Below are 27,542 nucleotides of genomic sequence, written 5' to 3'. Positions count from 1 at the left end.
GGTTGAGATCTCTGGATGGAGACACAAGTGAAAACCACACATAGATTAGGGCCATAAAGGAAGAGTACCCACTAGATACAAAGCAGCCTTGGAAAGGAAGTAGAGGATAAAGAAAAATTTCCTTAAATTTAGCTGGGTAATTTTGGCTTCCTGAAAGTTCTCTCCAGTTACTAAGGCAACATTATCCCAATTCGATTCTTATCCTCCACATTGTCACCACTCAGCATGGCACCCTCCTACACACACCTGGTTCTCATTGCAATTGTAACCCACTCATTAATAATGAGTTTCAACCTAGGCTGCACATGAGAATTGCCTGGGGAGCTTTTAGAAATCCTGATGCCCAGGCATACTCCAGACCAATTAAACCAGAATTTCTGGGAGTATGATCCAAGTACCAGTAATTTTTAAAGCTTCCAGGTAATTCCAAAGTATGGCCGAGGTTGAGCGCCACTGCTTTGTTCTCAGTTTAAGTCCTGATCTATGCTTCTCCCATGTCCTTCAGGACCCCAATCCAACCTCACAAAGAAGTCATCTGCAACTGACAAGATAGCATAGCAAATTGCTTAAAGGAGGAAAGGCCTGATACTGTTTCCTTAAAGAATTCAGACCAAGAACTACACACACACACACACACACACACACATACACACACACAGAGACATATACAAACACACCCTAATGGATACCTCATCTACCTCCCCTAAAGCACGAGAATGAATAGGTGACTAAAGGGTATGGACTCAGGCTGTGGGTACAGTGAGGCTATGAAAGCGACTGCCCTCCCCCCACCCAAGGCCCCAACACCCGGCAGGACCTCTATGACCTCATGCTGTAGTAGGTCAGAGTCCAGGGCCTAGGGCCTCACCTCCATGGGCAGCTTGGGGTTTCTGCAGCAGCTACTGCCCTGCCTAACCCCTCCCACACCCCATCATGTTGGTTGGTACCCCTCACCTGCTGACACTGGATGAAGCTGATGCTACCTGGACCCTCATCAAAGATAAGGTAGGTAAAGAGGGCTAAAGAGGAAGTAACAAAGTGTGACCTAGATGGGTCTGAGCAGTTTATAAGTTGGAAGGAGTTGGAAGCCTAAAGACAATAATAACTAACATTTACTCAGTGCTGGCTTATATGTGAGGCACTGCACGAAGTTCTTTGCACAGAGTGTCCAATTTAATTACAATTGCAAAAACAGTAAGAAAGGTTCCTTGAAAGACAATGGATAGGGAGCTATGAGAGCAGAAAAGAGAAGTGCTAAGTCAGGGGTAGACTTAGGAGGTCAGGAAGGCTTCCTGGAGTGAGTACATTCTAGTTTGGCATATAGGAGTTATTCACATGGAGGGAAGAGGAATACCTGGCATATAAAGGGTGCTTAATAAACACCTAATGAGCAAGGGGCAGGGGGTGTGTGAGAGTGAACAGTGTACTAGTTAAAGGCAGAATATATGCAAAAGCCAAGAGAGAAAAAAAGAAAAATGTAAATTAGTGAACTACAAATAGTCCTCTAGAACAGGGTTCAAAGAGTTAGTGGTGAAAATGAGGAAGAAGAGGTATAGGGGCTGACGGTGAAAGGCCTTTTACATTTTCTAAAGAACCTGAACTTTACCTTTGACCTCTTCACAGACACTCCCTCCAGCTTAACTTCCACAGAATGAGAAATTTGGGTTTTGAGCCAAATAAACAGATTTCCAGGAGCAGGCAGATCTCAGCTCTGAGTTGCTGGTGTCCAGAAAATCCCACAAAATCTAGATGGCCACTAATTTTTGATATTAGAGAATTTAGGGATCAGGTTCTGGTCAGGCTATCTGAAGGAGAGTGAATTTAAAGCATTTGCAGAAAGCAGCCCACCAAGTTTAAAATAATCATCTTAAAGCAGTGCCTGTACCAAACTCAAAGCAGCCTTAATGGCACGTAGCTCCCATTTGCAATGGAGTAGCAGCTCGCCACAAAGGTCAGCTTCCCAAGGAAGCAGAAAGAGAAGAGCCAAGGTCCTCCCAAGAATGAGGGCAACTAGTTTCAGCAGCGTTAGAGGTTGGTCCTGGACTAGCTCAATCAGAATTAGGGTGAAGTAAATGAGGTCTTTAACTATTAAAAAGCTACACCATCTCTGAGTATCAGAAAAACTCCCTGTCCTATTTAAATGGAAAATTGCCAGGAAAAGTCAGGGTAGGGACATTCAGGATAAATCACTGGTAGTATGTGACAAGTTCAAGAAGTAGGACACCTTTGAGTAACCTGGTTTCCTCCTCCAGAACTGCTGATTTACTGGGCACTTTGTAGAAAAACAGAATGTGGCTCAAGGGCTCCCTATTCAGAATTCAAACCAGCCAAGGTACCTCCAGGAAGATAATCTTCCACCATCACTTTCCTGGGCTGCCCCGGGGAGAGCTGAATTTGCAGGCCTCTAAGTCCTCAGAACTTCTACCCAGAAGCGCAGTGGAAGCAGGCAGTGGTCTCAAATGGCGACTGCCAAGAACACGTTCACGCTAGCATAGAGTTGAGTGCTTTATTTTTCCTGCTTTAGGATAACCACTGGGGCCCTCAGGGTAAGAATAAGGGCCTAATAAACTTCCATGGCAAATTCATGTCTATATTCTGAAACAGAGTTTCCAGCTCAATCACCTTTTAGCAGAAATTTAGACCATAAGAAACATCACACTCCTGTTAGAGGGACCATTCCTGGAGACACTCCAATTCGTCTCATTTGTACAGAATCCTAGGCACCAAAGGAGCAGCTAGGCTGGGATTCTGAGGTTATATTTGATGATTATGCTTTCACTGTCATGAGGCAGAGCATTCTATACAAAAATGCTAACCCACCATTGCTCTGCTCTCACCCCTGGAAATCCAACTGTTCTTCTCAGGGTCCTGTTCTTCAGACCTATGCCCCCACCCAAAAGTTAAATGTCCCATATCTTAGTGAAACAAAGGAGAAGGAATGATAGGAAATTCTTCCATGCAGATCAACGAAGAGCACCAGTTATTTCCTTGGCTAGGTGACAAGACAGTAGTGACAAGCTATCTCAGCTTGTGTAAACTCCAGACACAACTAGCTACGCCCCTCTTACGCTGGGGGGCAGCACTTCCAAAACAGCTTTACGTAGCAAAAAGCAGATCAACCTTAAGGGACCATTGGTGAATTCTACAAGAAAGCCAGTAAAGTGGGCAATGCCATCAGCAGGGGCACAGACATATAGGATTGGGGGTCTGGCGGAGGGAAGTAGAGCACACAGCATTTTAAGAATAGGACTCTAACATGAAAGGGGCCCAAAGAGGGAACCGTGTATGCTCCTCAGCAGAACACAGAGCCAGAAGTCTCAGCCAACAATATCTTGAATGAGTCAAGATCATACCTCAGTACAATTACGAGAGAGGACCTTACAGGGCTTCCCAGTTGGTCATGAAATTAAATTTTCCAGAACTGGGTTACCAAGCACAAAAAGGCCAGAAGGACAAAACCAAGAGGAACTGTAATCTGTGAAAGCCTACTGGAACTAGCATTACAAAGATGAGGCCTCAAATCCCTAAAAGAACTATCCTCTGCAGCTCGGGCAGAAGGTGTATACTAAGATGTTATAGACACGGTGTGGACTTCCAAACCTATTTCTGTGTAACCACTCTTGGTTAATGACATCACCCATCTAACCCTAATCCTTGAGGATGCCTTTTCCCACACCCCTTAAGTGACCAAGTTCTACTAATTCTATAACCTAAATACCTTCCCCCATTATTTTAGTTCAGGGCCTCACCATGTCTTGCCTGGAATTTTACAATACTCTTAACTGACTTTTTCTACCCCTCTTTATTTTATGCCTTCCTATTCAAAATTAACTTTCTAAAATGCCTATCTGAATTGTGCCCCTCCTAACCAGAGCCCTTCAAGTGGCTTCCCACTGTCCTCAGGATAAAAGTCCCATCACTTAGCATACACACAAGGCCTTGAATAATCAAGCTCCTGTGTGCTTGTCCCTCTCCACACCCTACACTTAATATGAAATTATACTTTCCTGACTATGCCCCTCTTAGTTTGTAAGTTCAAGTTTTTTCACTGGCTGTTCCCTCTGCCTGGATTGACCATTCTCCTACCTGGCTAATTCCTTCAGAGTTAAAGCATTACCACCTAGACAGTATCCTTGATCCTCTTCTATCAAAGACAAAGGCTGTTAAATCACATCTCATCTGCTCCACAGCTTGCTCTCTGAGCTATATCAGGACAAGAACAAAGTCTCATTTTTTATTGCATTCCCAGTATCTAGCAGAGTCTGGCACATAGTAGACATTCAGGTTTTGCTAGAGGGGAGAACTGGGAGACAAGCAGGAAGCACAACAGTTTGAGCACATTGTGTAGTGACAGTGGGAGGGTCAAGCTAGAGTAGGCTACCAGGTAACTCCTAACTCTGACCCTAACTCAGTCCCTGACCTATAAACTGGCCACCTGCAGGTTATAGAGGAGCGCTTTGGGCCCAATGTAGTGGCAGTACCTTTCCTGTCGGATGCAGCCTGCTTTGACCTACTGGGTGTGCTAGTGAAACAGCCCCGCCCAGCCCACACCCGCCTGGCTCTGCCAGGATGGCAGGGCCGGCGGGCACTACAACCAGTGGGGCCACTACCGAACCTCCTGGAGCAGGCAGGCTCTGAAGGTGCCTTTGCCCACTGCACTAGAGAATACTCACCAAATGGCCGGGCAGAGACAGCCTATGAAGAAATGCGACTGTTGGATGGGCAGCCCTGCCGGATCCGCTTACGTATGGGTGGCCTGCACAAGAAGGTGGCCTTCCTGCTGCTGCCACCAGGGCAGGTGAGCCTACAGCAGACTCTTCCCTGGCTCCGAAACACCCACAGCATCTACATCATCTACCAGGTCTTCTCCTGTTCCTGGCTACAGCTGGGGCTGCTGCCTACAGCCCGTGAGCCCCAACTGCTCTGGTTACAGCGGTCACTGCCTATTGCCTTCTCCTGCCTCAAGTTTTCACTGCAGCCCAAGGGAGTGCTGGGACCACAGAAGCCCCTGATCAAAGACCCACTGCCCCATGGGGCCAGTTGGGTCAGACCCGACCTCAGCATCATGCCACCTCCGGCCCCCACGTCAGCCCCTGCTGATGTCCCCGAAGCTGCTGATGTGCCCTCACCTGGCCCAGCCCCACCTTCACCACCTCCCCAGGAAGGGCCAGAGGGCAGACCACCCAGATTCTCCTACAAGGGCCGAAACCCCTTCCGAAGGGGGCCCCAGATGCTGTCAGGTACTGCGAGGGGAAATAAAGATGAGAGGGATGGGATAAGGTGGAGGGAAAGGGCGTGGGGTGTAGAGCCCAGGAGTGTGTGGGGCACCCATAACTCCACACTGGACCCTGGTGAGGGGGATGGAGTGAGGGAGCCAGGGGAGGGCGAGATGGAAGCGTGGTCCTGGTGAGGGGGTGGGTACAGCACAGAAGACCAGAGGGAGGGACCAGGGCGGCAGAAAGACGAGGGCATGAGTCAAGCTGTGGCTATCCCCAACCCTGGCAGAGAACTGGCTCTTCAGCCCCCGAAGCCCCGCACCAGGAGCCCAGGGTGGGGGACCCGGGGACCCCGAGCAGCACTCCATGTCCCTGCCCCTGCTGCAGGGTCTGTCCTCGGAGTTCGACAGCGACGAATAAAGCTGAGGCGAGAGATGCAGGGGGCCAGGCCCCCAAGACCTGACATAGGGACACTGGTCCCCAATAAACATCAGCTGCTGCTCCCCCACACCATCCTGGGCCCGTCGTGCTTCTTCCTGTAGGAGTCTGGAGGAGGAAAGTCCCAACCTTTTTCCCCAGGCTTCATGTCCCCTCACCCTCTAAAGGCATAAGAAGTACCTCGAAACCTTGGCATCGTGTCCTCGCCAGAGAGAAAACACCCTGACCACTTCCCCATCCATGTACAACTTTCTTGGGGCCCCAGCCCTACAGAAAAAGGGTGGGAAAGAAGAATGAGCACAGAATAGAGATTTCCCTTTTATACATATTGCAACAAGTTCTCCAGAAAACATTCATCGGAAATAAATTAAAAAGTCCTCTTGCCACTGCCTCCAAACATAAAAAGGAGCCTACACCCTGGCCCCAGCACAGGCCACTCAAGGCCCTGATTGTCCATGGAAGAAAGTTAAGGATTGAGGGGCCCGAAGCCTGAGATGGGAGGGCCAGATCCCTCCTCTGAAGTATCCAACAAGAAAGGCGAGGTGACAGCGTGGGCCTGGGAGATGGCAGCCAACTCCTTGAGAAACTCAGGGAAAATGACTGCACAGTAGACAGCATTCTTGACTCGCAGAGCCTCACCTTGGCGGTCAGGGGCCCCACCCCGGGGGGGTAGGACCGGCGTTGATGCCCCAGGGGAGCCCCCACCTAGGCCAAGTCCTGCGCCGTCTCTCCCAGGCTGAAGAACCATTTGTGCTGCCTGCCGAGCCCTGGTTGGACTGTGTGCATGCCGCAGGAGCAACTCCCCCAAGGACGGCCTCCGGCTCTTCACTGGGAACAAACAGGAGTGTCGTGAAGCTGCTGGCGTCAGGCAAAGTCCCCTGGCCTGGGAGAGGAGACTCCCCTCCCCACGCACCCCCACTCCCCCAGGGGCACGGACCTCTCCACTAGAACTCTTAACACCAGAGTGCTGCCTGCCCAGCCTCCTTCCCTCTACCCAGCCTCCCCACCAGCCAACCACCATGCTGTCTTTAGGCAGTCAACCCTTCAGACACTTCGTTCCCAGACAAGACCCCTCCCTTCTCCAGGCCCCTTCACCGTGAGGGGTTCTCTTACTGCGCCTCCCTTCCCAATCACTCTTCTACCATCACCAAGCTCTTTCTCCTCAGTCTGTAACATGCCCTTATTCTTGCTGCCCAGCACCCTCCTGTACTAGAGTCGAACATTTCCTCCTTCCCCCTGCCTATCTATAACACGGCACCCACATCCCCTGCTCCTTCAATACCCACAGGTGCTATATATGCACTCATAGTTCAGTGGCTTTATCAGATCTGTCACACACCACTGTCCCTCCAAGATCTGCTCTCCTGTGCCACCACTTGGCCTTCCACCAATCCCTCTCCTACATCCACCAAAGCCATCCTCCCACTGGTTGTGGCCAGACAACTTTATGTCAGCTTAGACTCAAATGAACCATTTAAAATACTGCCTTCTCTTCTCTCATTTCCTTCCTCCTAGATTGCTGGCTCTGGATCTGTTCTTGGCCCTGTCCAAGACCTAAGGCCTAGACTCTAGGGATCTAGTCTCTAGATCATGATACCATTCCCATTCTCGACCTCTAATAATGGCTACAGAGATATGCTGAACAGATATATTAGATTTGGCGTTCAGATCCCTTTGCAACCAGGTTCACACACTTCCTCCCACCTCTTCTAGAAACTCTCTACACACTTCCTCACCTCTTCTAGAAACTCTACCTGCTTTGGCATCCACACCTATGTGCTCCTCCTGGAACCCTCCAGGCTCCTTTCATGCCTCTGTAGCCCCTTCTGCCTTAATTTTGCCTTCCTCAATGTTTTCATCCTTAGCCTAATTTCCCCATGCCTACCTCTCCTCTAATTTGCCCTCCACTAACTTCCCATTTTACTGCCCTATCACACTGCATTTTAATAACTTGTTCTCATGTCTTCTACCTCATACATTAATCTGTGAGTTCAAGGGCTTGGACTCTGTCTTATTTACCTCTATATCCCCGGGCCCTCCACAGTGAACACAGTACCAGGACTATGGAAGCAAGAAATAATTCCTGGTACTGGACCATGAGGAAATCATGCTAAGGAACTTCAGCTGGGCCTTCACAGCTATATAATAACCCTTCTGGTACCCTCTTCCCAACCTATACACTTTCCTCCTTAAGCCCCCATCTCACCTCTGCTCTCTTGCTCAGCATATTATTTTGCCTCCTACTTCAATTAGCAAATAAAGGATGACTTCAACTCCCTAAAATTTCCCTCCACACCTCAAAACTCCACTTGTACATAACACTTCCTCCTTTGATCTCTCCTCATTTGCCTCAAAGGGGGAAAAAGACTTTCCTGTGCTCTGGATCCCACTTACTTCCACCACCTTTGGGACCTTGCTCCCTCAGTTATGACAATCCTCTAGTCACTATCTAGACTATCAGCTTTTTGAAAGCAAAGATCACATCTTGTACCTCCCTGAGTCCCCTGTATCAAAGACAACACCTAGCACATACGGCAAGCGCTCAGATACTTGTTGATGAAAGATCTAAATTTAGAATATCATGGTCATATTTAACTCTTCCTTCTTCCTTATACCCCACAACCACTCACCAGACTCTACCAGTACTTCCTTCCCATTTCCACCTTTTCAAATTCTTCCTTTCTATTTCCACTATTCTAATTCAAGCCTCACAGGTCACATCTGCATTATGGCAGAAGCCTCCCAATTGCTCTTCTGACTTCATTTTCTCCGAGCTCCAGTGCAACTAGCACATGAACTAACACACTTATCTCTCCATTCCCAGATCTAAGAACCTCCAATGGTTTCTCACTGCCTAGAAGTTTACAACCTCTGCCTAGCCCAACCTCTACGCTGAGAACCTTCTGCTCTGACCAAATCTTTCCAACCTTACTACCAACTGCTCCACCACCTTCCAAATCCCCTGCTCCAACTAAACAGTTCATGCTGTCCCCTGAACAAAACAATAAAGCCATCCCACGCCTTTGCCTACCCAAGTCCTACCCATCTCTCAAGGCCCATGTCAAATGCCATGTCCTTTACCAAGCTTTAACAATATCTCAACCTAGAGACTATTCTGTCCCCTTGCCCGTCCCCAACTTCTAGAGTAGTTTTTGCTGCTACTGTTGGTTTGGCTCTCAGTGGACAGAACTATGTTTTTCCTCTGCCCAGAAACCTGAGGACAAAATCAAGACTCTACTCTCTGCAACTCCCTAGTTCCCGGCACAAGGCTTCAACCTTAATAAGAAACTCAGTTAACCTGAGCTAATTAGTTGCCTAGGGAGGACAGGGAGGTGGTGGCAGGGTAGGCCTCACCTAGGGAATCAGATCGGCGGGGGGCAGAGCCTGCCGCAGGGCCCTCAGTCCAGTCCAACTTGCCACGGGCAATGAGGTACTTCTTGGCTTTGGATAGCAGTGCAGGGAAGTCCTCCTGGGAGGCTGCAAAGCTCTCAATCTTATTCTTCACAGAGCCCAGCACCTATGAAGCACAACTTCATGACATTTCTGGGTGGCTCTAGACTGACATAGTCCTTTCTAGCCCCACTGGGCCTATTCCCAGCCCCCCCAGGGCCACTCCAGCTGCGGGCCTGGCCCACCATGGAGCCTGGACGCACCCATGCATGCATGCATCGCACACCTGCAGCAGGGACTTGACACTGGGCTGGAAGACCATGTTGGTGTTGAGCAGGAAAGAGCGGAGCAGGGGCTGGGGGTGACAGGCCAGCTGGGCCACCAGCCCCGTCAGCAGGAAGTTGACATAGACGGAGTTCTGCAGCATGTTCTCGAGTTTGGCAAAGAGCACAGCCATGAAGGGGCCTGGGGGGGTGGGCACAAGGATACAAGGCCTGAACACAATGCACATCACACGCATTCCTCCCCAAAATGAGACCCCCCCACCACCACTAGATGAAAATTATTTGTGTCAGAAAATGATTTGCATGTTTAAATATCCTGTGACCACCTATTCTGGAGGAGATAAAATGGCAGACACCACATGGACCCACAAGAGGTCCAGATGCCAGCTTTATACACATTCTAGCTGAAGGGCCAGACCACAGGCTCTGGAATCAGACAGACTTGGTTCAAATTTTAGCTTTACCGTTTACTAGTTAAGTTACTGGATGAATCAAAACTCTCCAGGCATAGTTTCCTACTTGGTAAAATAAGAAAATACACCCACCTCATAAGGTTATTAAGAGGATCAAAGAGATACTGATACACAACATTTAGGCCAAAATCTAGCAAATTATAAGTATTCAATAACAACCATAAGCTATATATTTCTCAGCTTTTTAAAAAGCTTCACCCAAGAGGACAACTGAAGAAAGAACAAGTGAGAAAGTGATTAGACCAAAAGAAGAAATCAGGTTACATAAAAGACAGAGGCTAACACTAGACCTGAGCCAGAAATAAAGCAAGAAGCAAGTATAGTGAAGGCAAAGACGGCGACTAGATTGGTCAACTTAAAGTTAGGGGAGAAATCTTTGGAGAACCAAAAAAGAAATCAGGTCTGTTCAGGAGCTGGGAACCAAGGTGGTGAAATAGAATCTGCAGGGAAAAAAGAGCTTAGTTCAGGGCCAGAGAAAACTGATTCAGGACAGACTCTTTGGTGGAAAAGAGAATGGCAGAAGGGATTAGAATGATCTTCTGGGAGAACTGGCCTCAACTGAGCCAGATCACCAACAATAGGACTGTAGAACCATCACAGTCTGTCTGGTCAGGGATTTGTCAGGGAGAGGGAGTGTGCTTAGGAACTGCACTAAGGCTTGAGGCAGGAGAACAATGAAGGGCAAGAGACACTGAATCCTGAAAAAGATCCTAGAACATTCTTACTCCACATGCACATGACTAGCCTTAGCTCTAAAACAACTCTAGCTTAGCAGGGTCCTAAGATATCCCATAACTTTGTCCTTCTCATCTCTGGGGACTTTTTTTGCAAGAGAAAAAGCTCAGATGAGTTTAGAAGAAGAAAAAGGACAGAGCTTCAATTAACGCTTCAAGAAAGTGGTAAAACCTGCACACCACCTTCTAGTGGTGTAGAGCAGAAAAGAGCAGAGCAAAGGCTAAATAAATGAAAAGATATATTTTCTGTAGTCTGCAAGAGAGAGCTGTCATTACTCCAGAGCAAAAGGCCTGATGCTGTGCAAGGCCCAGTTAGGACATGTACTGATCAATGCATGATAACTTGACTACAAACAACAGGAAGATATGTGGGTACCTTGGTCAACTTGTATCTGCCATGCACCCAAGAGATGATAATCCTAAACTACCACATGCTGAGTTCTCACAATGTACCAGCATCATTAGTAAGTGATTTACATGCATCAAAGACATAGATGGAATGCTAACTCAAGGTATGTCTAGTCCAAAGCACTATACAGCTTCCCAGAAGTGCCTCCCCACCAATCCCCAGCATGGGGTGTAGAACAGGAACAAGAGCCAGGTGAGGGTTGGGCTGGGTAAAGCTGGCTCTCAAACAAAAACAAAGAGGAGTTACCCAGCCACTCAGGCCAGATCTAGCTCCAAGGTCTTTTGGAGAGACCAAAAGAACTTAGCTGGGGGGCTCAGGGCCATGCTTTGTCATTTGCCCTGATAGAGGTATTTCACTGATCTAATTTACCCAGATAGAGGTATTTCACTCTATCTGCTTCAGTTCTTACCACTAACCATAAACCCTTAGAAAGTCTTACTGAGCAGTCAGGACAACCAACAAGGTGCAAGGATAGGGAACAGGAGAAACTTGAAACTGAGCCCTTCTCTAAAGAGGCTGGGAGAAAGGAGGCCAGGGCTGAAGAAGAGAAGTATACCAGAGAGCTGACCCTGGGCCACAGAAGAGCTGACAAGAGACCCAACACCCAGACAGATATACTGGTGGGAACAACATGGAACAGCATGATTTATAGGTGCCTCACATACAGGACAGCACGTATGTCTTCCACATGGTTCAGATGTATTACTTTGATTCACCAGGAAACACCAAACACAGAATATCCTGATCACACATCCCAGAAAATGGCCAGACTGAGGAAGAGGAGGAACATGCATAAAGGACAGACATACAAGGCTTAGACAGAAGTCAATACTCAAACCAGCACAAGCATGGAAGACTACAGACAGACACTGAGACACAAGTATGACATGATATGTATCTGGAGGGGACCCAAGCAAAATGGATGAAGAGCTAAGCAAGTACAAGAATGGCATGGGCAAGAAGTCTCAGAAACCAGCACAAACATGTCGAGAACATGCAAAGAGTACACAAAGGAGAAGACCTAGGCTAAGTAGCTTACCAGTGAAGGGCTGGCTTGGCAGCTGGTTGAGAGTCCGCAAAGGGCTGCTGAGGAAGGGGCCAGGGGGCTCAGGGGGACAGGTGAAGCTTTCGTAGGCCTCCTCCTCCTCAAGAGGTAGTGAAGGCTCTAGAGGGGGCTCGGAGCCGGCGCCCCCATTGCTCAATGCCACCTCCAGCTCCCGGAGCTCCTGCCCAAAGCTCTCTAGTCCTGCCACACCCTCGGAGGTGCCCTCTAGTAGTTCCCCAGCTCCCTCCTGTGGCACCCGACGAACCTTCTTGGCCCCCTCCGGCCATGGTCCTGGCACCCCATTGAGCTGGGGAGGGGGCAGGTGGCCAGGGCCCTCCCTTGCACCCAGAGCCTGCGCCCCCCTCCCCAGCTCTTCCGCCTCCCCCTCCCCTGCATTGTCCCTGTCCTCCTCAGGCAGCAGGCTGCGTTTCTTAGTCCGGGAGCCAACAGGACTGGGCTCAGGAGGGGGCCGCTCGCCATCATAGGGGGCAGACCAGGTGCGGCAGGCTTGGACACAGCGGTCCACACCAAGGCGCGCCTCACGCAGATACTCCAGGTAATTGTCTTCCAGCTCACCGGGCTCCTCCACAGGGCTGGGCCGTCGGCCAGGGCTGGAGGCTGGGGAGGCAGCAAGCCCTGGTGAGCGAGGGGCTGGGGCTGGGGACTCGGAGCCACCCAGGCTCTGCTGTCGCAGGAAGAGGGCCAGACGAGATGGTGTGGAGGCCCGGGGTACCGTCACCACAGAAGAGGAGTCAACACTTGGGCTTCCAGGGCCTGCAGAGGGGAAAAAACATAAGAGAGATCAAAGAGCCAGAGGTGCAGGAGGAGGGATGAGACACCTTGGGTAACTAAGAGAGAAGGCCATGAAGCAGAAGAAACACGGGACCGATTCAGACAGCTGACTCTCCACCCCTCAAATTAAGCTTTTCCTCATCCACCACCCCCTCCTCATTACCACCAACACCACAAAAACAATGGAAATAGAAGAGTACAACTGGAGTGAAGAAAAGGAACAGCTTTGCTCAGAAGCTAAATTTCTTTGGTGGAGTTAAGGATCCACCCTACAACACCCCTCATCAACCCCCCCAAAGACGGAATGCCACCCACGGCCACCTCCCTCCTCCCACCTTCTTGCTAGGCTCCCCCAGAAGCCAGGCCATACCCGTCGTGTCCTCCCTTCTCCCTGCCTCTCTGCTAGGCCCACCTCGTGCCCACGAGGCATGCTCTGGACGAGGTGGGCTGGAGGCACGGTGCCGACAACAGCGTGGGATTAAGGAGAGGAACTTGTCTGCTGCCCGTCCATATAGGTCCACGTCGCGCACAGCTGGCTTCTGGCTCAGCATCACATGGTTACACGGGACGAGATACCTGGGAAAGCAGCAGAAAAGGGACACAGGATAGATCAGGAAGGAAGGACAGGGCTTGAGGGAACATCAGTGGAACTATATGGCTAAGCCAGGCTTCGAGAGGACACACACAGGCAACCCCGATGCAACCCATCACCCCAGCCATGCACAAGGCCCGGAGGGCCCGGAGGGTTCAGGGTCAGCCATCCCTCAGCCCTGCCCCCGCAGGTACCTGAGAACCAGCTGCAGCAGGACATCCTCACAGCTGAGGTTCAGTAGGGTCCTGAAGAGACTCAGAGAGACCATGCAGAGCTGGGGGAGGGGGGGTGGGGAGTCACCATAAGAGCTCTCTACCCTCCAATATGTTTACCAAATAGAAACCTCCCCAACCCCAGGCCCAACCAAACTCTCCTGGAGCAACGATGGCACAGGGCCTGGCACAAAACAATCATTCAAATATTAAATAAATGATCACATGATCTTTGTGGTCAAGACCTCATTATTCACAGATAGGAACGAACCACATGTCAGATTTAATGTATTTCTATAGACCATACACATGTCAGCAAACTCTGGCTATTTATACCTGGCAGCAGAGATACCAGCAATACTTAAATGGAATGAATACCCATGAAGAGACCCCAGGAAATACTAGGACTGAGTGAATGACTAACAGGAGACAACAGCAACGTGATAACTAAGGGAATGCCTGTCAACGGACTATAGCAGCATAGTAACTGAATGCCTACCAACAAAAAACCAGAGGGAACCTGGAAGAGTCCCAGCTGGGAAGTGGGTGGGGCTGTGATCATGGAGTCTGAGTCACCTCTCCAACACCAGTGTCTCTCTCAGAAGGTAGGATAAAGAAAAGTTCAAGGGCAGCTGACAGGAAAAGGAAAAAATAGGTGGGTCCAGAACAAGGGAAACCTTTTGTTTTAGAAAAGTAAAAAGGGTGGCTCACCTCTGGCTAGATGAAGAGAACAGACACATGTAAGCACTCCCTCACTCCTATGAATCCCCGAAGCACCTTCTATATACTTCCCTTACGGCAAGTATACCTTGAGCACCCTGAAGACAACTACTGGGTCTTAGTCCAGGGCACTGCCTGCACAGTCTAGTTGCTCATCATTAACTAAATGACTGTGTGGGAGTTAAAAGCCAATCATGGGACTTCCCTGGTGGTGCAGTGGTTAAGAATCTGCCAGCCTGTGCAGGGGACACGGGTTCAATCCCTGGTCCGGGAAGATCCCACATGCCACGGAGCAACTAAGCCCACGCACCACAACTACTGAGCCTGCACTCTAGAGCCCGCGAGCCACAACTACTGAGCCCACGTGCCACAACTACCGAAACCTGCGTGCCTAGAGCCTGTGCTCCACAACAAAAGAAGCCACCGCAATGAGAAGCCCATGCACCGCAATGAAGGGGAGCCCTCGCTCGCCCCTAGAGAAAGCCCGCACACAGCAATGAAGACCCAACACAGCCATAAATAAATAAATAAATACATTCAAGAAAAAAACAAAACAAAACCAAAAACAAGCCAATCACGGTGGGAAAGAGATAAGATAGCAGTTCACATTTTAGACAGCATGGATGTGTATCCTAAATGACCATTTTAACTAGCAATGAAAACATTCAGACTCACTGAAAGATTGTGTGGTAGGTAGAAAAAATGGCCCCTCAAAGATGTCCAGGTCCTAATCTCCAGAACCTGTAAGTTACCTTACACGGCAGAAGGGACTTTGCAGGTATGATTAAGGTTATTAAAAAATTTAAGATGGGGAGAGTAGCCTGGATTATCCAAATAGACCCAATCAAATCACACGAGTCTTTAAAAGCCAAGAACCTTTTCTAGCTGGGTCAAAAAGAAGAGAGATTTGAAGCATGAGAGGGACTCGATCCACCACTGATGCCTTTGAAGATGGAAGAAGGGATCACAAGCCAAGGATTTAGTTGGTCTCTAGAAGATGGGAATGGTCCTTAGCTGACAGCCAGCAAGAAAACAGGAGTCTCAGTCCTATAACTACAATTAAGTAAATTCGACCAATGATCCTAGTGAGCAAGGAAACGGATTTTCTCCTAGGCCTCCAGAAAGGATGCAGCCCTGCTGACACTTTGATTTTAGTGGTGTGAGGTCCGTGTCAGATACATGACCTACAGAACTGTAAGATAATAAATTTGCGTTGCTTTAAGCCACTATGTTTGTGGTTAATTTTTTATGACAGCAATAGGAAACTAATACAGATACTCAGGCTAGCTAGCCAGCATGATTCACCTTAAGCCACAAAAGTCAGACTATAGCAGTTACAAAGTCAGGCCAACAGAATCAAGCTTAAAAGGGCCAACAGGGGAAAGGAAAGCACCTGCATGTTTAACATGGGCATCCTGAAATCAGAAGAGATTTGGTTCCTCCAAGAATTGAGAGCCAAGAATAAATACCCCAAAACCATGAAAGGCTCCTGAGACCAGGGGACCAAATGCAAGACTAACAGAAATATATGCTAAAGACTAAAGACACTGAGGGAGAATCAAAGAAGTTAGGATAAGATTAAGACAAAAACAAGATGGACAGAGCCCAATACAGGAAGAAAAATCAACCCTAGGAAGGAAATCAACATTCCCAAAACATCAACAGGACATTCCATGAGGCCAAACAGATTTAAGACCTTGGTCGAGCTTCAGCATAATGAGAAATAAAACTTTTTCAATACCTTTGTAAAATTAAAGCTTTGACATCTCTTCCCTATCGGTTTATGACAATAATTCTTAACCCAAGGCATGTATCATAATTACATTTTGGAATATTATAAAAGTACACATGCCTTGGGCCTACTCCCAAAGATTATAACTCAAGAAATCTAAGGCCGAGCCTAGAATCTGTTGTTATGGTTATTGTCATTTTCAAATTTTAAAGTGTACACTTGGTTCAGGAACACTGGTCAAATCAGAGTCAGTCTAGAATATCTCATACACACCCTAACATAGCTTCAGAAACCTCAACTATACAAAACATAGCTATCCAGGAACCTTACTTACCTGGAACCCTACTACCAGGTACCTCAGTTATCTAGAACAGTTTTCTAGAACCTTTAGTGATCCAAGAACTTCTATTTTTAACACAAGGACCCAGAGAACTTCAATTATTTATAATAAAAGAAGGAAACAAAAATGGCTGATGGAGCCAAAATAAATGCCATGAAGTCCATGGCTAAACTAATGCTTTACTCCCCCAGAAAGACTTCAGGTCTTTATGACTTAGAAACAATTTACTCCTATTTTATATACATTTCTATTGGTTAAAATCTAAACTTCTTACCATGGTCTACAAGGCCACACATGATCTGAACTCACCCACCTCTCCTTCCCTTCTCCCCTTTGCTCACTATACCTCCAGTCACGCTGATCTTTCATTTCCTCAAGTACATTTCATTTCCTCTTCCCCACTTACATACTTTGCATGCATTGCTCCCTCTGCCTAGACTGTTCTTCCACTTGCTCTTCAATAGGCTAACTCCCTCATGACCTTTAGGTCTCAACTCAATGTCATCTCCTCAGAAAGGTTTTTTTGACCACTCTACTGTTTTCTAAGCACCTTGTTGGGTTTTTTATAACAATGACCTCAATTTTCAATTATTTTGGTTATGTGTTTACCTGTCTACCTCTTCTATGAAGGAAGCTCCATGAAGTCAGCAATCACTGCTTACCATTATATCCTCAGTACCAGAGAACAGTATGACACATAGTGAACATTCAAACAAAATGTTCAGGAAGAAGGAACGTAAGGTAGGTAGGCGGGCAAATGGGTGCCCCAAGTTATAGCTATTCAAATACAGCAAATCCAGAGGGAAGAAAAGGTAAATATACTAGTAGCAGCTGGATCACCTATCAAAGCAGACACAAAGCCTGAAGAAGTGATCTCAAGTCACCCACAGCAAGTCACAAAGCGCTACACAGCTGAAGAGAACCTCAGGCCAATGCTACGTAACAAGTGTCGCACAATGGCAAAACCTACAGCCATGACGAGCAGCCGAAGTCATCCAGAAGAGGTAACTGTGTCCTAGGTTTGTATATTACAAAAGCAGGCGGCCACATTAAAATTGTACCCAAAACTGTTAAAAGTTTAATACTAGAAAGAAAATGCCACCTAACTTTGAAGTGATTGCTGGAGACAAAGGCCAAAGAAGGGCAGGAACACCCTCCCAGAACAAAGGTCGGAGAGAGAAGATGGCTCACCCAGGTAAGCCAGGACAGAGGTAGGGGCCATACCCGGGAGTTGCTGCCAATACGGGCAACAAGGGTGTCAAGGATGGTGTGGGTGTCATGCCGGTGTAATAGCAGGAATCGCAGGAAGGTACGGAGCAAGGCAGGCTCTGAAATACTCCGTAGGAAAAGTTCCAGATAAGCGGTACTGGCAATCATCTCCTCCACAGAGGTCTGGACAAAGGAAGGGAAAGTTTGGAAATTTAGGGCTTCCCCGCACATATGCTAAGCCATTTTCCCTAAGTTCTAAGGAGGTACCAGGAGCAGACAGGGAAAAAGGGAGGAGTACCCAGCCCACTGCCACCCACATTGGTCCTGGCATTGAGGTTACCACCCCTCAACCTAATCCCTTAATCTGCCTTGCCACCCATGACTCTCACCTTGTGCAGGGCAGGGCCCATGACAGGCACCAGGAACCCATTATGGATATAATCTACCAGCTGCTTTTGCACTAGAGGGTGAGCCACCTGTAGGGGTGCAAGAGAGAGGACAGAGGATTTTGAACGGGACCATTGTCAGGAAGGGAGCAGAATAGTAGAATACAAATAGGCACCCTACCCCCAAGCTGAAAGAAAACCAGAACTCCAGGGAATGCACCCCCTCCCACCCCATCTCCCCAGAATGACCAAAGGCCAGACCTCCTGGGAACCCCAGTCCCACCTGAATGACTGCATTGCAGAACTCTAGGGAACTCATGAAGAGGGCAAGGGCTGGCACCCCCAGCCAGTCCTCCCGTCGCAGGCAGTGCCAATCATCTCCTGGAACTTCAATCTTTCGGGGCAGTGAAGAGTACAGGGCACTCAGCCCTGTGGCCAGCACCTGGGGGCCATCCCCAAGGACAGGTTACCAAAGACTCAGACGATATAAAAAAGGGGAACAGGGAACTATTAACCCAGAGTTTTTATGCGAGTAGGGGGTAAGAGCTATTCTCAGAGCAGATATTTAGTCACCCAAGGTGCCAAGACATCACCTGGGAACACTGGCCCATGAAGAGCATTCAGACTTGCCTTATCCACCTAAGCCCATGTTTCATCCCCACCCCAACTCCAGGTGCTGCTCTCAAGCCCAGGGGGGCTACTTCCTGAAGGAGAGGGCCCTGGTACACAGTCCCTCCACATCTCCTGGACAGAAAGGTGCTCTCCAGTGCCTACACCATACCCTACCCCCCCATCCCAGGAGGTGCTGACCGGGCAGAAGTAAGAGTGATCTGCGATGTAGCGGCCCACAGTGGGACTTCCAGCTGACAGAGCCATGAGCAGGAGTAAGGCATCACGGGCCTGCTGGCCCAGGGTGCCCTCTCGATGCACAAAAGGTACAAGGCGAGAAAAGAGGAGAAGACGGGGAGCAGCTCCTGGCTCAGGAGGTGGCTGCAGGAAGAACTCGAGCAATGAAGGCTCCCGGGCCAGACACACGCACAGCTGGCTGAGAAGTAGCACCAGGCCTTCATCCAGTGCTGGGCTACTGGGCACAGGGCGGCCACAGGCATCCAGCAAGATCAGCAGAGCCTCACGAACTGGACTGTGCCGCAACAGGGGCTGGCGAGCTTCGCTCACTAGCATCTCAAATAGTTTCAGTTGCTCAGCCCGCCGTTCCTCAACCCCATCCCCAAGCTCATCCCACTGAAGCTGCCACGTCAACACACGGGTTAGCAGATCCTCGCGCAGAGCAAACTCCAGCAGGGGCCCAGGAGCTGTGGGAGCCGAGGGCACCGCACGATCCTCCGCCAGCAGTGTCAGCATCTGGTAAGTGTGGTTGCACACAGCACTGAGATCGTCGGCTCCCCCAGGAGCTGCCCTAGGGCCTTGCCGCTCCAGAATTCGCACCACCTGGGGAATGAGGACAGATAAGAGAAAAAATTTAAGATGATGAGGTGACTAGATGGCAAGGTGAGAGAACAAAGAATGTTAGGACTCGGGCAGCCAGTAGACTGGGACCTTCAGCATATAGTCTCCTACCTGGGACCAGTGATTCTTGAAGACCATGAGGCAGGTCTCAGGGTCAGCCATGACAGGGGTCTGCAGACTGGCCCCTTGTGGTACACGATGCCCAGGGCCCCGGGAGGCCAGTCTGCTCAGCCAGTTCATCCTCTCCATGAGGTAGGCCGGGCAGGGCCGGTGGCCAGAGGGCCACACTCTGAGAATTTGCCAGCCGGAGGCTTTCTCTACTTGTGTCTCTAGTCTGCTTCATCCGGTCTGTAGGAGCCAGTAACTGTCCATGGAGCCAGAAGATATACCAGGCTGGAGTAGTGAGCTCAGAGGTCACTGCCCGATCCAGACCTACAAATCTAATTCAAAGAGAAAGGATGGAAGAGGTTAACAGAAGTTTGCCTCTCTCTACCGCCCAGCAGGAAGAACTCAGAACCACCACTCCACTGAAAACTCCACACACACAGTCAGCACCTTAAATTCAACATGTCTAAAACAGAACTCATTCCAACACTAAACCTGTGTTACTCCCCCAGCCTTCTCCACCTTAGTAAATGATACCAATATTCACCTACTTGTTCAGGCCAAAAACCTAGGCATCATCCTTCTTTCTTCTTGTCCTACTTCTAATATCCAGTTCATCAGCCTATCATCTATACCCTCCAGACATGTCTCACTATTGCAATAGCTTCCAACCTGGTCTTCATACTTCCAGTCTTGCCCCTCTGAGAATCTATTCCCCACACGGCAACCAGAGTTTTAAAACATAAATTATACTACCTCTCTCCTCTGCTGAATACCCTCCAATGACTCCCTATCACACTGGTAATAATCCAAATCCTCTACCTTGGTCTCTAGGGCACTACATAATCCAACCTGTATAACCTCCTACCATACCCTTCCTCACTCATACTTTACTCATACAAGGCTTCTTGAATACTTACTCTTCCCTCTGTCTGGAGTGTACTTTTCCTGATCTTCACATTGCTCACATCACTCAGTTCTTTCCAAATGCCATCTCCTCGGAGAGGACTTACTTAACAATTCTATCTAAATAGCACATCTTCCCACCTTCACTCTCTAGCTTCCTAATCATACTTTCTTCTTAGCAGTTTTTTTACTTTCTAAAAATATTTATTTGCTTATTTATTTGTCTATCTTCCCCACTACGATGTAAGCTCATTGAGGGCAAGGGGTCTCTGTTGTATCCCCAGTACCTAGAGCAGTGCCTAGGGACTCAATAAATATTTGATGAATGTATATGCTTAAGTGAATGAGTGAATGAACAAAGAACAATCAGGAAATCCAGTCTTGATCTGACTCCGGCCCTCTGGGACTGCTGAGGAAGAAATTTTTTTCTAACTATTACAGGTCCCTCCCTAGAAGCCCACCCAGGAGGAAATACACTAACAGACCTTTAACTGGCTGAATAATCTTAAGAGGTAAAAATTCAGAGCCAACCAAAAGAGCAAAAGAATTTTCTTTCTAGCAAAGAACACAAGGATACACTCCCATAAACACACATATACCCACTCCTGTCAGATGCATCCAACACTCACTCCTGGGGACATGACGTGACACCCTCACTAGAGAATGGGGAAAAGTACCAAAACAGCTGTTGGCCTCGGCCATGGCTCACAGTTCCTTCTTCATCACATCTACCACCCCCTCAGCAATACTGTCTCTCAACAATATCTCACAAGCATAAAAACTTCAGAGGAAAAAAAAAAAAAACTTCAGAGGAAAGGTGTGGTTCAGTTGTCCTTCCTCTTCATACTCAATAAGGCTAAAGGAACCCAGAGACCTGGCAACAGGCCCACACTTGGCCTCCAGTTATATTAACCACCACGCCTTCTACCCAGATACACTCCCTCTCACCATTATCAGCTCACACTAAAGGAAGATAGCAACTATGCTTAAGAAAACCTTCTGGAGAACAAAAGACAGTCTTTCTTTTTTTTTCAAAAGACAGTCTTATAAAGGGTGGGAGCAGTCCTAAACAGCAGGCAGGGCTCACTCATTGACTAAGTCGGTGTACATCATACTGATAAGTACTGGGACACTGTGCTAATAATAGGTAAGCACTGGAAATACAAAAATGGATAAAAACTGTTGGGGGAGCATAAACCAAAACTCCAATAGATATTATAAACAGAGGTACGTACAAAAATGTCATGGGGGTGCTAAGGAAAGCAACTAAATCTTCCTGGGAAACTATAAGGGGATTCCAGAAAAGAGGTGATATCTGATTTAAATCTTTAACAACGAGATACTGGCCACAAAGAAAGCAGACGGAAAGGCCTTCTTCGTATTAAAAACAGTATATTCAAAAATACGGCACTGTGAAAGAACACAGCAAATTTGAAGAACAGTTGCAAGTTTGGTGTGGCTTAATCTCAGACTATTTAGAGAAGAGAGATACAATATTAAGTGGAAGGGTAAACATGGGTGAAGGTTATAAATATCACTGAATATCATGCTAAGGAGTTTGGGTTTTATCTATCAACACCCTGGAATAAAGGAGGTTTTTAAACAAGGAAATGACAAGATCAAATTTGCCTTTAAAAATATGTCAGGGGGGCTTCCCTGGTGGCGCAGTGGTTGAGAATCTGCCTGCCAGTGCAGGGGACACGGGTTCGAGCCCTGGTCTGGGAGGATCCCACATGCCGCGGAGCAACTGGGCCCGTGAGCCACAACTACTGAGCCTGCGCGTCTGGAGCCTGTGCTCCGCAACAAGAGAGGCTGCGACAGTGAGAAGCCCGCGCACCGCGATGAAGAGTGGCCCCCGCTTGCCGCAACTAGAGAAAGCCCTCGCACAGAAACGAAGACCCAACACGGCCAAAAATAAATAAATAAATTAATTAATTAATTTTTTTTAAAAAAGGCAGATGCTTGCTTTAAAAAAAAAAAAAAAATGTCAGATAGCAGCATAAGGTGGAGCAGAGAGACCTAGCGTCACACTCACACCCCAGGGGAGCTGAAGAAGGGCCAAGCATCCAGTCTCAGCAAAGTAAGGCCTTAACATGTCCAAAACTAAACTGCTTCCAGCTTCTAGAACTCAATTCCAAAGACTAACAAACAGCTTCTACCTTGTGATGTACCTGGGGCGCCCACTTCTGCTCTACTCCTTGACTAACATAGAGCACTGCTCACAGACCCAAGGGGAACTGGCCTCCAGGACTTTCCCTCCCCACCCCACCCCCATTTCTTTTCAAAGACCTCAAAGAGAAAAGCCACACTGAAATCACTGTCTCAGAACCCAAAAGCTAACACTTAACCTGGACCCTCTTCACATACTTCAGAAACCTAAAAGAAAGCCACAGCTTGGTGTTCCTGTCACCTACCTACGACTCCCTCACTCCCTGTTAATCTTGAAAAGTTCAGAACAAGACAGAAGAGAATGGGATCACCACCCTATTACTGTGCCCTTTCCTCCCACAGCAAAGTCTAGAGAAAAGTAGATCCCTCTTCCCAAATTTACCTACAGGCTCAGCCACAGGGAAAAAAGAAGGAGATGATCTTTCAGACCCCCCAAAATGGCCAAGGTCAAGCACTCACCGTAGGGCCCAAAATACAGCCTTATAGGAACACTCAGCAAGGGTGTCCACCAACCTCGGAATAGCAGGCACAAGGCAGGAAATGGCTCAGTCTCACTTATGAACCTTTGCCCTGGGAGAGGCAAAGAGGGAGGAAGGTGGGGGCAGGGATACACCTGCAACACCTACAGCAGACAGAGAGAGACCAAAACAACCTTCTAAGAACAGGTCAGTGAAGTTCTGCGGCTTCTCTCCCACTACAATGGCTCTTCCTAGGCTCTTCCTCTTATTGACATAAGAGGCAGCGATGGGCTCTTACCCTAGATGCTGAAAGTAGAAAGATCTGATTAAAACCTCATAGTAACACAAAAGGGAAAAACAAATAAACAAACCCCATCTCATAGGAGCCTACGATCTAGAGCTCAGCTCACACATATCCTCTCTGCCTGTCTATCCCTCAGCCTATATGTATGAGACAAATGGGATATCAGTGTATGGTCCTAACTCACTCCCTCCCCTCTCCCCAGTACCACCTCTGCTTCTTGCAGGGATCTCCCCACCTCACTCCAGCAGAGTCCTCATAACTCACAGCATGAACTCTATTGCACAGTGACTCCCCTTTACAACAGTAAATCCCCATGTCACACGTGGCTTTCTCCACCCCTTCTGCGGAAGGGCGACAAAGAAGTCAAAGAGGAGGTGAAACTGAACTAGATCCTAATGGATGAGGAAAGTTCACTGTGCAGAGAAGAAAAGGCATTCCTAGTAGAGGAAGCAGCTATTACAAAGATTTCAAGGCTCAAAAAAGTAACATGTTTGTCAGGGAACTATGAACAATTTACTCAAGCTAGAACACAGAGTAGAGAGAGAGTGGCCCGAGATGAGGCTGGAGAGGTGAGTTGAGGCCAAATGATGCCATATTAAGGAATTTGGATGTTATCCTACAGAACACAAAGAGTCAAAAGTTTTTAGCAGAGGAGCTCCATGATCAAATTTGCATTTTTAGAAAGACCATTCCAGGGACGGATTAGAAAAGAGCAAGTCTGAAGGCAGGAGACTGTCTGGGGAAAAAAATCCAGACGAGAGATGAGGAGGTAGTAAACTAAAGCCTTAACTGTGAAGATGTAGCTGTGGAGATGAAGAAAACAGATAATATAAAGGGAAATGTATTAAGATTTTAGTGACTGACTACATACAGGGGGTGAAGGAGCAGAAGGATGGAAGATGACACTGAAGTCCTCGCCTGGATTGCAATATGACACGTGGTGCAAAAGCAGACTTTCAAAGCAAAGACAATGAGTTCTGTTTTGGACACGTTAACTGCGATACCTGTGGAGATATACCATAGATCACTGAGTAAATATGACTGGAACATAGAGAGAGACTGAGACTAGATACAGACAAGTAATCACCTCGTTATGATATACTTTCATATTTCACATTCTCTCTCTCAACTGAAATTATCTTTCCATGTGTCCATCTCTCCCAACCAGATTGAAAATTCCTTGAGACTTCACAGGACCACATCTTATCTATCTTGTTATCTCATAAAATGTGAGCATCACAAGGGCAGACTATATGCTGAAGTATTTGCTGAATGAATAAATGAATTACTATATGAATGAATGAATTTGTCCTCCCAGCACTTAGCAGAGTGCCTGGCACATAGCAGATGTGGAATAAATGGTTACACAGAGCGCCCCAAGCATGTTTCTACCTCTACATCATCATCCTCATCTATGTTTCATCTCCTCAGATCTACCACTCAGCTATATATATCATAAAGCAAAATCCATTATACTTAATGCACTATTATTCAACAAAGAGTTCAGTATAGCAAATAGGAAGCTTACGAAACCCAGTGCTTTCTCCAGAACAACCAAGAACTTGGACAGTCCCTAAGAACCCTCGGACATGTGACTTGACTCACCTATCACTATCACAATGTGATCCAGGTATTATGTACACCTGTTCCTATGTTTTTGCCCCATTATTAAACAAAACCTTCAAACCCATGTCACCCTCAAAGTCTCTTTAACCTCTTTTGGAAACAGAGCAATTACAAATCATAGAAAAGACTTTTTTGCCAGGATAACGTCCTCCATGTCATCACAACCCTTCCTGTACATCACATGCTTTTTACTCCACATCACCTTCACTCTCTGTTACAAATTTTTTTTTTCCCAAGTCACTGTCACTCTCTTGAGACCAAATTTTGGGTCCAGCTTTGCCACTTTATCACTATGTGGTCTCTGGCTCTTCGATTTGATTCTCCATCTATAAAATCAGAATTCCTGCCCTTGCATTACTTCACAAGGAATCTATGTAATTCCAGTAAAATCTGACTTCGCTATGTAATGCATGAATGCAATTTAGATGTCAGACAGTAATTCTACTGTATAAATGCATGCTTCCTCAACATAATTCAGCAGCCACACTATCATCACCCTGAATTCCTGGATTTCATGAACCAGTAGAAATAGATTTTAAAACTTTTAAAATAGGATTGTTACTTTTTATTTTGGCAAATAGATCAGTTTTTTAAAACCCATCATCCGCTGCCACCATTACTTTACCAGTGAGAGAGCACTTTAATACCAAAAGAATAGGAAAGATAATTTAAGAATAAATTTATCTTTATGGAAAACTCATGTTCCATATGTTGTCTTTCTCTCCTTCCACCTTGAATAGATAAAAACTTTATCACGGACTGGCACTGTCCTTGGCCCAGTGTTCAGGAATCATTGTTCTGAACTCTTTCATTATACATGTAAGTTCTGTAGGGTTCTGACCATCTGGGCAGATTGCCGAGGGTTCCACCAGCATGAAAACCTGTTCAGCCTCCAGAGAGAAGCAATGAAAACATACCACAGGACAGAACAGTTGGTTCTGAGGCTCAGACTCTAGAACAGAATGGGGACTTGGGCTGCCCCTAATTCCCAAAGAATGGTCTGGATAGGGAAGGTCTACCTCTTCCTGAGGTGGGGGGAGGTATCTGCTCTGTGGCAGACTGTCACTAGAGAGGAAATTTTAGTGGTGTGAAAGGAGCCATTATCTGAGTGCCAACCCAGCTTTCTAGAACACTCAAAATTTCCATGTGCATATGGGTTGGCAGGGAAAAGGGGACCTGCAAAATGCTAATAAAGTGAACCCAATAACATGTCGTGGGGCGAGGAATGAACTGCAAAGGGACAGGAGAAAACTTTTGGGGGTGGGAGAAATGTTCAGTATCTTGAAAGTGGTGATGGTTTCACAGATGTAAACATATGTCAGAACTCATCAAACATGTACATTTTAAATATGAGTAGTTTATTGCACATAAATTCGCTTTTTTTTTTTTTTTTAATTTAACTGTAAGAAAATGAAAGCAAAGCCATCCTGTTTGGGAGTCTAAATACAGCGTTGTATGTAACAAACCATATGATTTCCATGAAAGTAGAATTAGCAGCTGTAAGTGGTTAGTCCAATACAGATGGCAACGGTCAAAGCCCCACAGCTCAGCACAGGTAAGGAGCAGCGGTGGAGTACGGTTGCCCAGAAGCAGGTGGAGAGACAACAAACATAGGCGGTCATAGCCAAAAAAATCTCCATGAGAGGGACCATCTTCAAGTCTGCAGTCCCAAGGAGGAACTTGAGGGAACGAGGGATTCCAATGATGACTCTGTTGAAGAGTAAGCCTAAAAAATGATTTCCATTATCATTGTTACTACTGCCCACGACGCTTTCATCTTTTGATCCTCCAAAATATGTAGAGCCCATGAAGCAGAAGAGCCAAGAGCACAACACTTCCGCCCAAGCTGTCCTACTCAGTCTAAAACTACTGCTCTCACTGGGCAGGACACTCCATTCAGAACCGACCTCTCACCTTTATCCAAGTCTCACAACCCTCATTCCTTCCCCCATGCCCTGCGCTCAACTCCCTCCCGATTCACCACCAGCCCGCATGCTCCCGCCTTCGCCCTGTCCATTCCCGCTCCCCGCACAGGCCTCAGCCCCTCACTCTGGTCCCAGGGTTGTCCCTCACGCCTGCCCACAGGAGCCCCAGCTGCTCAGTAAATCGTGTTCACAAGTCCCTTCCACTTGGCCCCTCAGAAGGCATCCCGGCCCCTCATACAACCCAGCTCCTTACTTGCCCACTCACCCCGAGGCTCTCGCCCTGCTCCCCTACCTTAGACACTCACACCTGGCCCCTCACCACATGCCAGCCCCTCACCCTGTCCCCTCACAACCAGGACAGTCACCAAACCCAGTGCCGTCATTCCCCAGCCCCTCAGCCCCTCTCACATGCCCTCCGGCCCTCACTTACTGTTCAGTCACAGAACTCCGACCCTGACCAGGCCCGATCGCCACCGCGGTGCTAGGTGAGTTCAGGCCGCCATCGCTCCTCAGGCGCACCAGCCGCGCCCCGCCCCGCGCCACACGCAACCCGCGCCCCCGCGCACCACACGTAACCGCCCAGCGACGCACCGCTGGGCAGCGGCGTGCC

The 27,542-nt window shown here is 47.9% G+C and overlaps 2 protein-coding genes and 1 long non-coding RNA gene across 3 annotated transcripts in view; 2 read left to right on the top strand and 1 right to left on the bottom strand.

The window, feature by feature from the left end:
• Nucleotides 1–27,497, bottom strand: part of LOC309605036 (FHF complex subunit HOOK-interacting protein 1B-like) — a 49,598-nt gene extending 22,101 nt beyond the window's left edge. Inside the window, 13 exon segments of the mRNA XM_082340306.1 lie at nt 5,835–5,921; nt 6,294–6,482; nt 9,009–9,171; nt 9,331–9,509; nt 11,984–12,763; nt 13,194–13,357; nt 13,568–13,647; nt 17,569–17,769; nt 17,976–18,062; nt 18,256–18,414; nt 18,783–19,421; nt 19,551–19,879; nt 27,363–27,497. Coding sequence (XP_082196432.1) covers nt 5,835–5,921; nt 6,294–6,482; nt 9,009–9,171; nt 9,331–9,509; nt 11,984–12,763; nt 13,194–13,357; nt 13,568–13,647; nt 17,569–17,769; nt 17,976–18,062; nt 18,256–18,414; nt 18,783–19,421; nt 19,551–19,688 — 2,866 coding nt within the window. The 5' untranslated portion in view covers nt 19,689–19,879; nt 27,363–27,497.
• On the top strand, nt 18–5,758 carry LOC309605092 (uncharacterized protein C11orf42). The gene is made up of 3 exons (XM_082340429.1): nt 18–1,005; nt 4,442–5,240; nt 5,506–5,758. The coding sequence occupies exons 1-3, from the start codon at nt 934–936 to the stop codon at nt 5,634–5,636; spliced, it is 1,002 nt and encodes a 333-aa protein (XP_082196555.1). The 5' UTR covers nt 18–933; the 3' UTR covers nt 5,637–5,758.
• LOC309605096 lies at nt 9,517–11,790 on the top strand. The gene is made up of 2 exons (XR_014231226.1): nt 9,517–11,152; nt 11,187–11,790. It is a non-coding gene; the product is annotated as an uncharacterized lncRNA (long non-coding RNA).
• Nucleotides 27,498–27,542: the final 45 nt, after the last annotated feature.

The sequence above is a fragment of the Balaenoptera borealis genome (assembly GCF_965194805.1).
Source record: "Balaenoptera borealis genome assembly, chromosome: 11".
Lineage (NCBI taxonomy): Eukaryota > Metazoa > Chordata > Mammalia > Artiodactyla > Balaenopteridae > Balaenoptera > Balaenoptera borealis.
The sequence above is the reverse complement of the archived record's forward strand: the minus strand, read 5'-3'. Positions and strand labels throughout refer to the sequence as shown.